At 33.5% G+C, this 17,230-nt stretch overlaps 1 protein-coding gene across 6 annotated transcripts in view; it reads right to left on the reverse strand.

Moving 5' to 3' along the window:
- The window catches only part of LOC105333210 (protein cycle), a 58,098-nt gene that overhangs the window by 6,082 nt on the left and 34,786 nt on the right, over positions 1–17,230 (reverse strand). For all 6 annotated transcript variants that reach the window (XM_066084147.1, XM_066084145.1, XM_066084144.1 and 3 more), the window contains 8 exons: positions 15,998–16,155; positions 14,749–14,825; positions 11,554–11,646; positions 10,812–10,929; positions 7,522–7,689; positions 6,848–7,094; positions 2,810–2,916; positions 223–373 (listed from right to left, as the gene is read on the reverse strand). In XM_066084147.1, coding sequence (XP_065940219.1) covers positions 223–373; positions 2,810–2,916; positions 6,848–7,094; positions 7,522–7,689; positions 10,812–10,929; positions 11,554–11,646; positions 14,749–14,825; positions 15,998–16,155 — 1,119 coding nt within the window. The remainder of the gene's footprint in view (positions 1–222; positions 374–2,809; positions 2,917–6,847; positions 7,095–7,521; positions 7,690–10,811; positions 10,930–11,553; positions 11,647–14,748; positions 14,826–15,997; positions 16,156–17,230) is intronic.

Consider the following 17,230-nt stretch of genomic DNA (forward strand, 5'->3'; position numbering starts at 1 on the left):
CCTATTAGTAAAGACAGTTCTCAACTCATATCTCAGATGTTATGTCTTACTTAGTAGCCTGAAAACTTCTAATCTTTCGGATACAAGAAATACACTGATCGAGAAGTTTGATCTAGTTCTACAGCTGATATACCAGTCATGTAGCTGATATTGGTCAGTATTACGCTGGCTGTGAAGGAAATAGAGATAGTAGAAGTCAAGGCCTTGCATGTTTACACTCACGGGACAAAAGTGTTGGTTGATACGATGTACTCCACTTCTTTGGTCCATGGATTCCGGAAACTAAAGCATTCCGACCTCAAGTGAATAAAGGATCCGTCCTTTATCTTAAATCTGTAGACATTTGTTTTCACCTTTTCTTTGGATTTTAAAACTGAAAGATTAAAAAGCATTTTCTATTAAGAATAAACACTACTAGAATCTTAGTTCACATTTGAGTTAAAATATAATCAATCTAAGTATCAAGCAAGACATTTTTATCAAATTGTTGTAATTAAGTTATAATTCAGAGTGGTCAAATCATGTGGTTTTTTTTTTTTTTTATATTTTTGATTGTCAAAAAATTATTAAATACCGGTATACGACTTCACATTAAGATGTGTTAAGTCATTTGTTTTCTGATTTATTACATGCATTTCTTTTCTTTTTTTCTCTCCTTTAAACTAGTAAATAATTCCCTCATCATATTCTTTCACCTCAAGCAAGGTAATGTTATATGTGATGTGTCCAACAAATGCAGAATACAACAATAAAACAGAATAGTTGCGTTGTGATTCTGCATGATGTTATTACTTCACATGCATTGTTCTTCTGTTATGATTCTTGTAATTAAAAGTTAACTATAATATTTTGGTTTTGATAGTCATCATAGGTAGGAATTTGAGAAGCATAAGTTTTATTGTTAATGACAACTGTGATCATAGTACTAGCAAAACTGATAAAATGGCAGCACAGAGGAGAGTAAGACAACCAAGACTGTGGAAGATACTTCAACACAAAAACAACCCAAAAACCAAAATCAAAAATCCAAGAGAAATAAACATCAAAACATTGTAGTAAATGCAGTGGACCAAAACATGAGTCACACGACTAGGTTAGAACCCCAACAATTCAGGAGCGGGCACCTAGCTCAACCACTGTGACCCCTAAAGCAGCAGTCATTGACCTCTGCCTCAGATCTGTCAGGGAAACTACACCTGAGGATCACCTGAATGTCCACATACACATGTCACAAATAGTCAGCTAGCTCTCAGGATAACACATACAGAAAGGTCACAGTCTGTCCTTCTTCACAACAACTTAACAACACAGACATTCTTGGTCTCTCAGAGTACTAACTAGTTCTATACAAAACTGATTGGCCATCAGCCGAGGAAAATTATATACAATGGCCTAATGCGGACAGTCTACATGTTCCCCATTTAATGAGCTCTGTGGTCAATGGAATCGAGAGAAGAAAAAAGATATAATGTGAAGGCTCAGTAGACATATGCAAATATCGTTACTATATATGGGAAAAATGCACCAAAAGATAATCGAATGCATTGAGTGTCTATGCAGGTATTAAGCGTCCTACAAGAAAGATGTGGTTAACCGAGCAATAAAGATGTTTCTGCATACTGACAGGAATTAGATTTAAAGGATCAAAATACCACAATAATTATTGTCTTGCCCTTGTGATAAGGTTGACATAAAACCCTTATCATAAGATGGATCATTTACTTTAAATTAAATGACATTAAAGCTCTTAATCAGTAAATAAGTTTTATCAAAGATAACGCCATACATATGTTTTTTATTTCATAATACACGTTTTGTTTATTCCGTAATATATGTGTTTTTAATATTCCATAATATATGTGTTTTTTATTCCATAACACGTGATTTTTATTCCATAACATGTATGTTTTTTATTCCTCTGAAGCTATTCTTTTTACAAGCATATGCAAAAGATGCAAATTTATTCAAGAATTGGTTTGTATGAAAGTTATTTGATTCTTTAATACATCTAGAAAAAATATTAAATCTTAATGATACCTGCTATTTTTGGAGGACAAATTCAGTCTCTAATTTCATTATTTACTGGTATATGTCCTATTGTGTGCATTCTCCATCATACCTCAGAATGGTTTACAAATAAAACGGATGTTTATGTACTCTTAGTTATAAATAATTTTTCTTGGGAGTATCTGCCATTATTTTGAATTTATCTACAAGATTTTAAGATCAACGAGCAACTTTAAGATATTTAATGGTTAGGCTGTCCAAAGTTAATTCTACGCTTAAGATAACACACACACATAAGTTTAGGAGAAATGTGTTTTAATAAAAACAAACTAATCTCTATTTCAATTTGATCTTTTCAAATTTGATTTTACTAAAACACTGCAATCTTTTAAAATTTGAAATGTTTGGAGCCCATTATGGACTATAAATCATAAACTTAACGAGATTGTCAGGAAAGATCACTATTAAAGAGGTAAACTATGTGTAGTTTAAATACTGTATTTGCATTAACGTAAATGAACAAAAATCATTTGCTTGAAAATTTTGTTTTAATTTCATTACCCTCCCTCATAGGTTTGGTAATTTGATGTGATGTTAATCTAGAATTAACTTTTGGGCAGCTTTATGACATTCTAAGTAGTTACCTTACATGTCAAATCATCATCGCGAACCACAGTTTTGAATCCACTCGTGATGATAGAGAGAATCAATGTGAATCACACATGGGTAACCGACGATGTCATCAAAGCTTAATCTTAATTCAGTTTAAAAGAACTGCAATCAAGTAGATGTCGTGGGTTACCTTTTCGATGTATGTCTGACATGCTGGCTATGTCCTCCTGATGGTAGAATTCATACACAGATGTCCCTAGCAGCTCTTGAGGTAGATATCCTAGCAGAATTGTCGCTCTGAAATCAAAATAATTCTTGTCTATAATTACAGACGTTTTTCATATCAGAAGAAAAACCTTTTCGCTGATTTTGGTATACTTTTCTTTAATCAGTTGCTGTAAAATTAATAAGGTTTCAATCTTTAAAATTGCTAAATTGAGAGATGAATAGGAGTTTCGAACAATGAATCTTAACCTTCCATCATTTCTAATGGCAGAATTTTGCAGTATAACTATTTGTATCCATATCTGAGCAAGACCATAGCAAGCCAAGTTTATGTCAGATAGTGATTATCTTTTTATCACATGTATAAAATTGTTTCTCTGAAAGAACTCGTATACCTCCCATGAAAAATCTTATGTTTTGAGAAAGGGAAAAAGTGGACATTCTAGCCTTTAAAGCTGTTCTTATCTGGAATACTCTTGAACTTTTAGTGTATACACAAAGCTTATGGCTATTTTGATTCTGGTTTCAATATAAAACCAACAGGTACTGCCTTTTTTAGTCCGTCCTTAGGCAATATTCAGAGTGGTCCACAAAAAAAGACCAACACAAGCTTGCTTGTAATTGTCATTATGCATGTTGTGCTTAGGCCTTCATTTGCTGGAGCCATTGCTTCAAAAGAAGAGCCTGCTCTAGAAACAGAGCATAAACCATTATTTATTCATATGCAAGAAAACTTTGATGAGGCTTGTCATGCAAAAACTGTAAACCAACTTTTATTCCAAGCAACTTTATTTTGCGATTAACTGGAGACAAGCTGGTTCATGAACCCCTAATTTTCATGACTAAGCATTATATATGTCTGTCTTCTCACAACTTCACAACAAGACTAGTTGGTGGCAATTAACATTCAAGATGACGAGGCTCTCGCCAATCGCAGGAAATTATTTTTCTCACAAATAAAGGTCAGTTTACAGTATATTATTCACCTAGAACCATTCCTTTCATGTCTTTTGTTCTTGCTGAGTTGGTATACAGTACAGGCAACGCGGATCCCGTGTTTCCCGCGCCCCGTCATGGTATAAACACATCGAGGTGATCGGCCAGGTGAGACAGGTATACCGCGTTCCCATCACGGTAAACTCATCATCTACCTGTCCCCGCCACGGTAAAATTATCGATGGAAAAGTATCGTATACAAGCGGGAGTTATCTCCCAGAATGACAAATAAATTGAATGTTTCTTAATATTTAATGACGATATTTAACCAGATTTTGACAGAGATTATAATCGAAATACTTGGAGTCTTTTTTACTATTTTTTTTATTTCATAGCTATTAAATAAATTATAAAAGTATTTAATTTAATACTCGTGCAGCAATTGCAAATAAAATATTTTCGAATCCATTATCATATTTTAAGAAGGTCGTTAAATTAAAAATTATCATGAAATGATTTTAATTGCCAATAAAATTATAAATATGTACGCAGTGTGATAGTGTTTTCTTAACAATTAATTGGTCCGCCTAAATTTGTATTGTTTGTTTTGAAGTCCATGCGTGTCAACTAATGATGAGCAAGTGATTAAAAATTAGGGCTTCCTATAAAATTACCAACCCGGTATTTTTAGCATGTTCCGTTCATTTCTTACAAGGTCTTCTACGTGTAAAGAACATTTTTTGTGAATACACTTTTTAGTGAATTTGTGTTGAGTTACTTTAGGTACGTGTATGGCTCGTCGTTTGTCATTGCGCGAGGATTCCCACTTTCTAGTGCGTTACGTTTGCGACGACAATCTTTAAGTGCGAAGCCGTGTTTTCTTCAAGACTCAGTCTGACTGAGAGAGTAAGGAGCCTTAGAGATACCCAGAGTTGCAAAAATTATGTAATCGAAAGATATTGTGGGTATCCCATGTCATGGTGTCGTGATGGTGTACCAGCTACCCGCCGTGACGGAGGTTAGCGTTCGCTCGCGACCGAGCCCCCCCTCTTTCTCTCTCTCTCTCTCTCTCTCTCTCTCTCTCTCTCTTAACAGAATAACTAGATAAAAAATTATGAGAAGGAAATGTTGTTAAACCGAAGAACATGTTTTGAAAGTTTTGCATTTCATGCCGATAAAAAAACATTTAAACATTACAGTAAATGTATTGATATCATTTTATGTGGGCATGTAGATGTAATCTTATTGAATATAAAGCTACTACAAATACAGTGTATGTAAACCCGTTTCCCGTTATCGTAACCTTACCCCCCCCCCCCCCCCCCCCCACCGCTTTATGACTTTATTTGACTTTAGTCCCAATTGTTTTACACAAAGGTGTGAAACCGTCGCACTGACAGGAAATCACTCTACGCTTGAACGCACAGAATACACAGGAATGAGGCAGGTAGATAATCTGTGTAACGATTGACCAAGAAGAATTCTACATGCATATCAAACAATTTTACTAATAGTTATATCAAATAATTGATTCATTTTACTGCATTCTTTAACCGCTAAACGTGTTGAAGATGTTCCTTCCCGCAAAAAACCTCCATTATAAACTAAAAGAGATAAAGAAAAAACACAACGAATTAAACTTTCCGAACACAGTATATCATGCATCACGAACATTGTAAAAAAACTTAACTGTTAAACATACTTCTTATTTTCTTTATTAAGAATAAAACTTATAGAACGAAACTTTATCATGGAGGAAACACGTGGTAGAGCTAGCGGGTTGATTTGATTGACAGGTGCAGCACGTGGACTCAAATCTGAAATTGCATGATGGATTTAATCACAGTGTACCATATTCTTTTATGAATACTAAATTTATAAATATTTAGTATTGGATATTAGTATATTTCACATAAGTGACTGTGTACGTTAATTTACGCCTAAACGCCTGCCTCTCTCTCTCTCTCTCTTTTTTTCTCTCTCTCTCGTAAGGTGTTGTGCGATTAGACGAAGCCGTACGCGATAAAGACTTTTCTTTTGTCGTGAATAGGTGTGAAAACCCTCAAGGGCATGTCGTTTTCTACCCTGAGTTTGTTAATCACTACATGTATACACAGGAAACGCATACTGATACACGTTATGATTCCATGTGCTTTAACGCAGCACCAACTTTATATATGAATGATAATTTTATTATTGAATGGAAAAATAGATTTCTTAGTTGATTCCCGACATTTGTTCATTTCTCAATTTAAAACATACACAAGTCATGTATTGACAGTTAACGGCGCTATGCGTGTCAACTTATAAAATGAGAAGATGAAATTGCTCTGCATTGATACGAGTTCATCTTATGAAAATATTTAATTTTAAGATTGTTATAAAAACAGGATTATCAACTAATAGAAATAATAACTCAAATATATACGTCAAATACAAAGATATGTGTTCTTATTTACACATCACAAAATTTAACAGCATAATAATCATGTTATGTTGTAATTCGAATGTAGTTTCCGATTTCATGAAATTCTATTTCATAAATATAATTTATTAATTTTATAATAATATGGACCACAATTTATTTACAATGCAGCTGTTATGCTTAAGTCTGAAGTCGCATATTTGACGTGGATTTACGCGACCTTCATTGCCTGTAATGTACAGTACAGGTAAAGTAAAAACAACAAGCAGCAGCAGGAATAACGGTAAATCACACCGTCGCGGTGTCATCACGGTCGCAATCCATACCGCGATCAAAAACCGCGATGGTGTATCGCGGGAACGATAAAAATACCGTGACGGTAACGTGGGCCAATACGGGATCCGCGTTGCCTGTACTGTACATACCTTGGTCTCAAAAACTAGTGGTGAATAAGTTTGCCACTTGTCAATCACAATGTATAGTCTTTGCGAATAAAAGAGGGTGTACAGTATTGCAATATCTAATGTCTTTTACACTGTTACTGAAGCGACAACTACTTTTAATTAAAAAAAAGCAAGGGATTCCTATTAAAAGTAAAAAAAAAATTCTTGTTCACATTACTGCAGAAAAGATGCAACTTACCCCTGATCAACGAAGGTAAACTTGCCATCGATACTCATCCGCGACACGTATTCTATAGGACGGACATTGATATTGCTGTCTCTGTCTATGATTTTTTTGTCACACGACGTTTTGATTTGTCCTACTGCCACTAAACAACTTAAATCACAGTTATCCTCCGAGTCATCCTGCTCCTTCATGTCCAGGCTGGAGGAGGGCCAGGATTTGAGGTACCCTGTACAGTGTATCACAGTGAAGGACTTCCTGTCTGTAAAATGTGTGTACATAGACAACTGTAAAACGTTACAAAATTCTACGATGCTCAGACTTGCGTGTACTGTGACTTCTGTTATTCAATTCTATGATGCTCAGACTTCTGTTTTGTTATTAAGTACTCTGATGCTCGGCTAAATAATTTTTTTAGTATCTGTGATTTTTTTTAAAGTTTTGATTTGTCATCAATTGTTTTATTTTATAAATTAACACTGATGGAATATTTCATTACAATTATCCGGCCATCACAATCTTTTCTGTTGTTTTGGTTTGGAAGTGGGCAAGGTTGTTGACTTTGTGGTGGCATGTACATGTATTATTATAATTATATTAGATTACATTCAAATAATCTATTATTACATAAAAAAAATTATCCAGCACTTGGATTTACGGTACCTGATTTGAATCTCTGATTTCAGTACCTGATTTTTTCTTCCGACTACATAGTTCCAGGTCCATCTCTTTCTCGGATTTGAGTCCGAGGTATGACATGGAACTGCCGGACTTCATCCGACAGAAGAAGGAGCGCCTGGCTCCAGAACAGAGGTAAGTAGGTCGTCGTATCATCTCTGTCTTTACCGGCATCATTGCTACAATAACAACAGGCTAACATTTGAAATCCACCTCATTTTGTATTCAATTACTGTACTGGATTTTTCTGCAGTATGCTTCTTTATTGCTTTATAATGATTTTTATCTTTAATGCAGAAAATAGATCATTCCAAAAAATGCTTTTTTTATTACGATCCAAGTTATTTGCTAGAAAAATCCCAATTATATATAAATCAATCTCGATTTAAATGACATTTTAATCCTTATTTACAACAAAAGTTATAAATATACCAAAACCTTTTCATTAAATTCTCTAGATCTGATTGCAAAAACTTGAGTGTATTAAACTCACTCATGTGAATAAAGTGCGTAATTTTGCGATGTTTGTTTTAATAAGACGAGTTCTGTGTCAGTTATGAAACAAGAAATCTGTGTCATTGACCCAATATATTACACAACATCAGCAAACTTGACTGGAAAAAAGTGCACGTCTCTTCCAGAATTTGAAATTTCTCAAGAGAGGTCTAATTGGATTAGGAGCCAAGTACCAGACTTACTACATTATTCTCAAGCAATGGCGCTGAGCTATTTATCGAGTTATGAAACAAGAAACAGCCAGAGTTAGCTATATACTGTGTCTGAGAAATCCTACATACAACCTGAACTGTAAAAACTCATACAACCCAAGTGTGTATCTAACTTTTAATTCTCCTAAGGTTTCAGGAGACAAGAGGACTTTCACAGAAAAGTCATCCATAATGATATTCCTCTTCTATCATTTGTCAATTTCTGACTTCGTCACAAGCTCGCCAGGGAATTCTCTTAACAAAGGAGTCATTGATCCCGAGTATTAAACACTTCCCATGCACGATTTGTTCAGTCATATGATACATGCTCCACCTAATTTTCCAATAAGAAGATTGAATCTGATTCCTTTTCACTAATAAGTGAACAAACATGACTTTTTTCAAAGAAAAGCCTGCATGATTTTAGTTGAAGACATTTTGCATTCTTTAGACACAATTGACAACTTTGACCAGATTTCATACCAGTTTCAACACTAAAGGTGTCAAATAAAAATTAATTCATACTTAACTGATAAAACTGATATTGTAATGAAAAAAAATAACATTTTCCATTCCCTCTTTGACTCTACATTACAACAGTAAGAACCTTTACATGTAATAGGTTTCTCCCTTTCATCATTTAGGTAGAAATCAGACAATACATGACAACTCTGGAGAATGTGTTGAGTGTTATTGAACTAATATCCCAATCAAGATTACAAGTACCAATGTTATTTTATCCCATAATTCTATGAAATCAAATTCTAACACTTCAATAGATTGTCAACATCAATTACTTCTGTGAAATGGCACCTCTATAATTTGAAGACTTATTTGACCCACAACTTTCCCTTTCAACACAAAACAACAATAGCTGCAATGTTTTTATTGATTTGTTACTGTAGAAGCAGAAATATTCGTTGAGGATTTAATTTCGTTACTTTCGTTGGCAGTATATAAATCAACAAAATTAAATCTATGACAAATTTTCAACCAAAGCATTAATGAATACAAAGAAATTGCAAAAAAATGAAATTAAATGCCAACGGAATTTTATTTGGTTCAAAAAACAATAAATTTTGCCCCAACGAAAACATGTGCTTCTACAGTATATCCTTGTTCACTTCAAAGAGCGCACTCCTCTGACTGGTCTATTTGCCCAGTTTGGTACAGATGGGAACAGTTAAAGTCTTGGTTTTGTGACAACTGATATCAAAGAATAAACACATACACATGTACAGACAAACCTTGTAACTCACACTTAAGAATAAACACATACACATGTACAGACAAACCTTGTCACTCACACTTAGTGGGTTTAAACTTTGAGATAACTTTGAGATATCCAAGATTTGATCAAGATATCAAGGTACATACATATGAAACAATACTGTACATTCCTTATTAAACTACAGGAATTAATATAAGCATATATCTTAAAATCATGCATTTTTTATTACCAATGTTAACAAAAAGAAACTAAAGACAATATTGAGATGAAGACCATTTTAATGGGCCCCGCTTAAATAATGGACAATAGGATGTAAAACATTTCAGAGAATTTGCTTAGACACTGACCTGTCACTTAGAAATTTTTCATCTGGCATAGAACTTTTAATTTTACCCCTTACCCATTACAAATAAATTCTTTTAGTACGAACACGGATATTGCGAATTTACGGATATAGCAAAGTAATCTTGGATCCCCAGCTATGTAAATTTAATGATTTTCTTATACGGTAATAACGAATTACGGATATAGCTAAGTAATTTCTTAGGTCCCAGTGACTTCGTTATAACCGAGTTTTGCTGTACATACATACATTTTTGTTTAACGTGAGCAATATTAAGCAAATCGGAATTCATCTATAGTCTAAAACTGATTATAAAGAGATCTGCTATGACCTTCACATTGACTTAGTTCAAAGTCACTACATACCATTTACCCAAAAGCTCTATTTATTTGAAGTATGAGCCAAATAGGGCTAAGTTGAAGTATATAGATTATTGTCTGATCAGATATGACCTTGACACTTGACCTAAAACATCATTAAATAGGTAAAGTATGTGCCAGTTTGGATTAAATGGAGAAAAGATATGCTCCCAACATGGATCTGTCATATAATTCTACTATGACCTCAACCTTTGACCTAGAAACATGGTTCAAGGTCACTGCACATTCTCTATCCAAAGGCACTCTGTGGATTAAGTATGAGCCAGATTGGGCCAAGGGGAGAGAAGACATGCTCCTGACAAGAGATCTCCAATGAACAAATGGACAGGAAAGATGGACAGAATGATGGAAGGAAATACGGACAGACTGATCACTTTAGGGAGCCCTCACTATGATAAAAATTTGGTGTTCATAATTTATTGTCTCATGATTGATGCAAAACATTTGAATAGCGGATTTAAGTAACAGTGTAAAATAGGGAATGTACTGTAGTTGGGACTTCAGTATATGCATGCTATTAGAGAAATCAATGTTCAGGATACCAAACTGTATTTGAAAAATTCAACATTAAATAGCCAAATTGCAGTGAGACAGACATGCAGAAATTATCAACTCTGTGTAATATAGGAAGATGAGTTACTTCTAGCATCAATTAGCCGCTCCCTTGGATAAACATCGGAGGCAGACAGCTGTTCTTTGACTTTGTTGATGTCGTGGGGGTGGAGGTAATCCAGCAGGCTCTGACCAATCAAATCAAGCTATCCAAATAAATACAGAAAAAAAAAATTAAATATGTAAATGGGGCTAATTTGAGTAATCTTCCTTTAACTCTTTGCCCAATCAAAACAAGATATCAAATCTACTTTAAGAATATATGCAAAAAGAGAAATAATGGTAACAGTAAATGGTTACCAATTCATTTGCATTTTGCAGGGTATGAACTTTGACAGGAAGTCTACAGCTTTACCATTTTCATTCAGACGTTGTGACATATAAACCCTCCTGCATTTCACTAGTAATAGTATTTTCTGTTTACAAAATATCATTCCTGTTAAATTACCTATTTGCAAAACACACTATGCAGTTGGGTATATTTATAAAATAATTATTATAATATAATAATTATAATTATAAAAATATGCCCCAATTGTACATTGTATTTAACTGTATTTAATATTTTGCTTTGAAAAGTACGCTGAAATTAGTGTGAAATCCCATTTTTATTAAAAAAAATTCTTTAAAAATCTATCACAACTCCAAAATTCTATATATGTGTACACATGCAGTGGGATGATGTGTTGCTTTGAACATATTCTTAAGAGTTACTGTTACAACCCAATGGCGAATGATTTGCCACTTCTAATGTGTCAAGTTGTATTTACCCTGGTATAGTTGAGAATGTTGCGTACTGACTCGGAGACATAGAGAATCCTGGCTCTGTCACAGCTTACAACAAACAGGAACCCCTCGGCTGCCTACAATAAAAGAAGAGACCGTCATCATTACAGGGGCAGGGTTGAAAGAAGAAATGAAAAAACAAACAAGAGGCCCATGGGCCACATCGCTCACCTGAGGAACAATAGGTATGCTAAAATCAGCTTAATGGAGTCATTATACAAACTATCTGGACAATGTACAATACATGTAGATCCTATACATATAAAATACATTTTTCCCCCTGGATATTTTTGTTTATAATCATCAGTCCCTTTTCTAACAGGATGATTTTATAGTCATATCACATGTTGAGTATTGCAGTTCTCAAAAAGATCCTTAACAATGTTTATATATGGGATATAAACCTTATACATCAAACTCTGAACCTTTTTGTGAGGCCGAAGAATTGTCCTGGGGCCAAAGTCTTAACAATTATAAAGAATCATCTGGCTGATAATGATAAGTTTCTGAGAAGAAGATTTTTAAAGATTTACTCTACATATTCCTATTTAAAACTTTGACCCCCCACCCCATTGTGGCCCAACCCTACTCCCGGGGTGTCATTATTTTCACAACTTTGAATCTACACTACCTGAGGATGCTTCCAGACAAGTTTCAGCTTTCCTGGCTGATTAGTTTCTGAGAAGAAGATTTTTAAAGATTTACTCTATATATTCCTATGAAAAACTTCGAACCCCCCATTGTGGCCCCACCCTACCCCCGGGGGTTATGATTTTTACAACTTTGAATCTACACTACCTGAGGATGCTTCCACACAAGTTTCAGCTTTCCTTGCTAAACGGTTCTTGAGAAGAAGATTTTTGAAAAATTCTCGAAATTTTTCATTAATTTCTAATTATCTCCCCTTGAAAAATGGTATGGCCCTTAATTTTCACATCTTTGAATCCCCTTTGCCTAAGGATGATTTGTGCCATGTTTGGTTGAAATTGGCCCAGTAGTTCTTGAGAAGATGTTGAAAATGTGAAAAGTTTACATACAGATGGATGACAGACAAAATGTGATCAGAAAAGCTCAGGTGAGCTAAAAAAAAATTGACTCAGAACATTGATGTTCATATCAGTAAAATTATGATCAGCAAATGATCAATTCGAAAAAAGCATCAACAGAATTCAAACATTTGTAAGTGTTGTCAAAATCCTATCTTTAACATCGACTGATTATTTACATAATAAGTAAAAAAAAAATGAACAATCTCTGATCCTCAGTAATGTTCAATAACACTAAATTATCCAGATATGTTAATATTACATGCAGTTATTCAACAAACTGCTTAGCTTAGTGGTTTCACAGAGAACTACTACAAACAGAGAAATAGGTTCGATCCTCCAATACATCGAAACAACCGTCTTTTTTTTTCTAATTTGATCTCAACTTGTGTAATTATTCCAATATATTCAATGTTGTCAAAATTGCAATAATTTTGTAAAATGCATGGATACCATCAGTAAAGGACTATATATGGTTTGAGCCTCAAATGGCCCCCTTAAATGAACATTGTCATTTTACTGTAATTCTTTGTTTTATTTGTCCAAATATACATTTGAAGTTTTTTCATAATTTTCATTTTAGTGCCCACAATTTAAAAATATGACATCATAAAGTTTACCTTTTCCCGCCATTTTCTCATTTCAAGCATAAAATGACTTGTTTTGAAGCAGTTTTTCTTTAAGGAAACACTGAGCAACTTCTTGAACAAACAAAATATTTTCACCAAAGATGTATCTATCCAATACTTATAAGTGACAAAAAGTTTGTTCTTATTCAAAGAGTCGCTCTATATTTCCCATTTGAAAAAAGATAAGAAATATGTCAATTTTTGACTGATTTTGATTGAATTATAAAAATAGCGTCACTTCTGACGTCATATAGTGCCAGTGAGTGCATATAAATCAAATAACTAAATGAAAAACATATTTTATATCAACTCTTTTATAAATTAACACAATAACTTAATGTACCTGAATCATTTTAAAAATAGCGAATTATGGGGGCCAAATTTGACTAATATCATATATAGTTCTTTCTGTTTATTTAATTTTATTCATAAAGTTTGAAGGATAAATAACATTTTTATGATGAAAAAAATACTTTGGGTTAGAGAATCAGAGGACCTTAAATACTTTGGTTTCATTGATATTCATTCAATACCAATTCTGGTCAGTTTGGTTGGTGAGTTGATCCACTTAAGATCAGATACTGTAAATTCCTTATTCTACGCAAGTACTTTATTTTCACAAATCAACGGTTTTTCATCAAATCGCGAGAATATGAAATTGCAGTATGATAATTGTTCCAGTTAGCTAAAGTTCAGTGAAGACTACTATTTCAAATAAGAAAACAATGGAAATGAAACTCGGAATACCTGATAATTAAAATTACAGTATTAAAGACAGTATTGGTTTTTCAATTTTCCAAACCGTATTGTACAAATGGTATGAAAATTGTTTCAATCAGCAAAAATACTGCTTTGTAAAATAAGGATTCTGAGGAAATGAAAGCTACAATAATTAATCATAGATTGCGTTAGGTATTTTTTTTATTTTATAATAATTCATTATTCACCTCATTGTTAATCAAGAAATCGTCATAATATTACACCACAATTCATGTTTCAATGAGAACCTCCCTGATTATCATTCTGGAAATCATGCAAAGATTGCGTGACAGTGGGGATTATTACATGAGCGCCGAGTATCCATAAGCTGATCACAAAACAATTTCTATTATATTTATCACAAAAATTTTGTGACCTTATTTATCATGCACACCTTTCTTTTTATATAAACCTGGGAGAGAAAAATAGATTTAGAAAGGTGTGAATATCAATTAATGGTCAATGGCAGGTAGGATTATTTTTTTTTCTTATTCAGACAATGAATAAGTTAGGTACATATATATCATAATGAAATCAGCAACAGAAATTACAATGGTTATCCTGGCATCCCTTTTATAGTGTCTTTTAAACCAGAGTACCTTTAGAATAAGATGCTGTCTAGCGATTTATACCCATGGGATTGCACTGTTATGTTTAGCGAAAGGACCTCTAGAATAAGATGCTGTCTAATGTTTTGTGAATGTTGATGACCATGTACTTGTACTGTTAAGTTTAGCGAGAGTACCTCTAGAATGAGATGCTTGAGATCATCATCAGACAGGAAGGAGGGTCTGGCCTCAGGAATGGACATAGCAGCACCCTCTGGAACAGACAATATTATTTTAGAATTAGTAGTACATTGCAATAGTGCATCAATCCAAATCAGTTTATCTTAGTGTTGCTAACACTTAGCTTGATTAACCAGAAACAGTTGTTTCAGAAGACAACAACTCTAATTTGTACAAAATTTCATTTTCTATCATTTTTTTAAAAAATGTTTATTAATTAAATATATTTAATGCAGGTTGAAACATATAACAAGGTTTAATCGAACACGTGGTTGTCTATTTATAGTTGTTTATTAAGGGTAGTTTACGCGTAGTAATACAAAATTTCATTTTCTATCATTTTTTTTAAAATTGTTTATTTATTAAATATATTTAATGCAGGTTGAAATATATAACAAGGTTTAATCGAAAACGTGGTTGTCTATTTATAGTTGTTTATCAAGGGTAGTTTACGCGTAGTAATACTGGTTAGACCGGTTATGTAGAGCATGACTTGCATGCTATAGTCATTTGAGCTCAAGACGTTGTGCTGCAATTGTTTACACGTTCTGCACCCACCCATCCACCCACTGATGCATATATATACATGCATGTGTTATGAGTTAATCTTATTAAGTAGTAATATGCATTACATGATGTTTTTTGTTGCAGATTTCAAGTTCTATTTCAGGAGAATGCGACAGAGATTTTAATACGCGATAATTATGTATTTTATTGAATAAATGTGCTAGTCTTTACCCATAATCAGTGTTGTTATGATTGAACAAGGTAGTAAATATTTTATGTTCGTTTGAGATTGTTTGAATTAGAACATAAATACGGATCCTATTAGAAAATAATAAAAAAAAGTCCATGAATATCCTCTATTTTTGCACAGATAAAATGCAAAGAATGAAAACTTATTTTCAGGGATTTATAATGAGAAGATCTGACATCTTTAATCAGTTCAGAACTTATATAGATAACCTTTGTAACCACACACTTCATAAATTATGCAGTTTGAAAAATTAAGAAGGAATTCAATGCACTCCAAAAAAAAAAAAAAAAACATGCACTACCTAGAGCTAGAAGTTTGAAAATAAGGTTATACAGAGAGGCTGAACTTTTGCCACTAGGTTGGGTGGGTGGGGGCGAGAAAGGGTGGGTGAATGTGGCTAAACGGAATATGGATTTATCAAATGTAAAATGACCCAAACTCTTGTGTACCTCTTAAAGACTTTAAATGCTGCACTGCCATTCGAAGGACCGTTAGTTTGTCCAGCTTTCGATTCATAGCATTACACATGGGCAGCATGGAGGATAATTCCGTGATGTACGCATTCATTTTATCCCTCCTTCTCTTCTCAATCTCGCTGTGGTTCTGCCTGAGAACAGAGAGAGTTATTTTATCAGTACAGAGCAAAGAAAATGTGTGCAACATGAGGCTTTACTATATATTTTGGCCTTTCTTTTATCCAATGTAAAGAAATCTTTTCCTTGACAATAAGAATCATCCCCTCCCCAACCAATCATCAACTGAACCACCTCGAAATTCTTCACATTTTCTATAACAAATTACTGACCGTCTGACTGGCTAACCTGTTGAAAACATGCCATCCCTAAATATGACTGATCCTTTGATGACATAATGGTATGATCATTACATTTTCTTTAAAGCTTATACATGTAAAATTGGCAGGCAAATTCTAAGCTTGAAATCATGAAAAGACAAATCTGTTTCAACTCAAATTGTGATATAATATATCACAATATTTCAAGCTTACAGGTGATATAAAGCTTAAATAATCAATTAAATCAATTATTGTTTGGAGGTTACATAAACCAATGTTTAAGGCTGATAGAATGATAGATGAGCTATCATGGCACTGTCTTATATAAGCTTATGACAATGATGTTAAGCTTACATATCAGGCAATAATGATGTCTGTAGCTTACATGAAAATTACCCAGTAGTAACATGCTGAAAAATTTTATAATGGAAATTTTACATAATATCCGAAGCTTAGATAATAATAATGTCGGAAGCTTACGTTTATTGTCTTTAGTATGTTTTTCACAGTTTAAGTATCATGCGTAATAAAAAGGGGTGGGAATTTCCAACCAGTTAATCCGATTACTTGGTCAAAACGATGGTAATTGGTTACAAAATCAGTATTATATTGTTTAGTTCCATAGATATTTCAGGTATCTTCCAAAACATAAATATCTCATCAAATTTAATTTGAGATGGTTATGGCCTTGGAGCTGAGAGTGTCAATGAAATTGGTCATGGGTGTTTTATTATTGTACACAATAATGACTGGCAAAACAACAAGTCAATGTCACCCTGCTTTACTTACTATTTTGCTACGAAAATGTTAAAATGAGATTTATCCTTGTTAAATTGTACTCCTATGACCAAAAGATGCTAAACTAAAGTGAACCCCATGACAAATGAAA

Source organism: Magallana gigas, chromosome 5, assembly GCF_963853765.1.
Source record: "Magallana gigas chromosome 5, xbMagGiga1.1, whole genome shotgun sequence".
NCBI classification, from domain to species: Eukaryota; Metazoa; Mollusca; class Bivalvia; order Ostreida; family Ostreidae; genus Magallana; species Magallana gigas.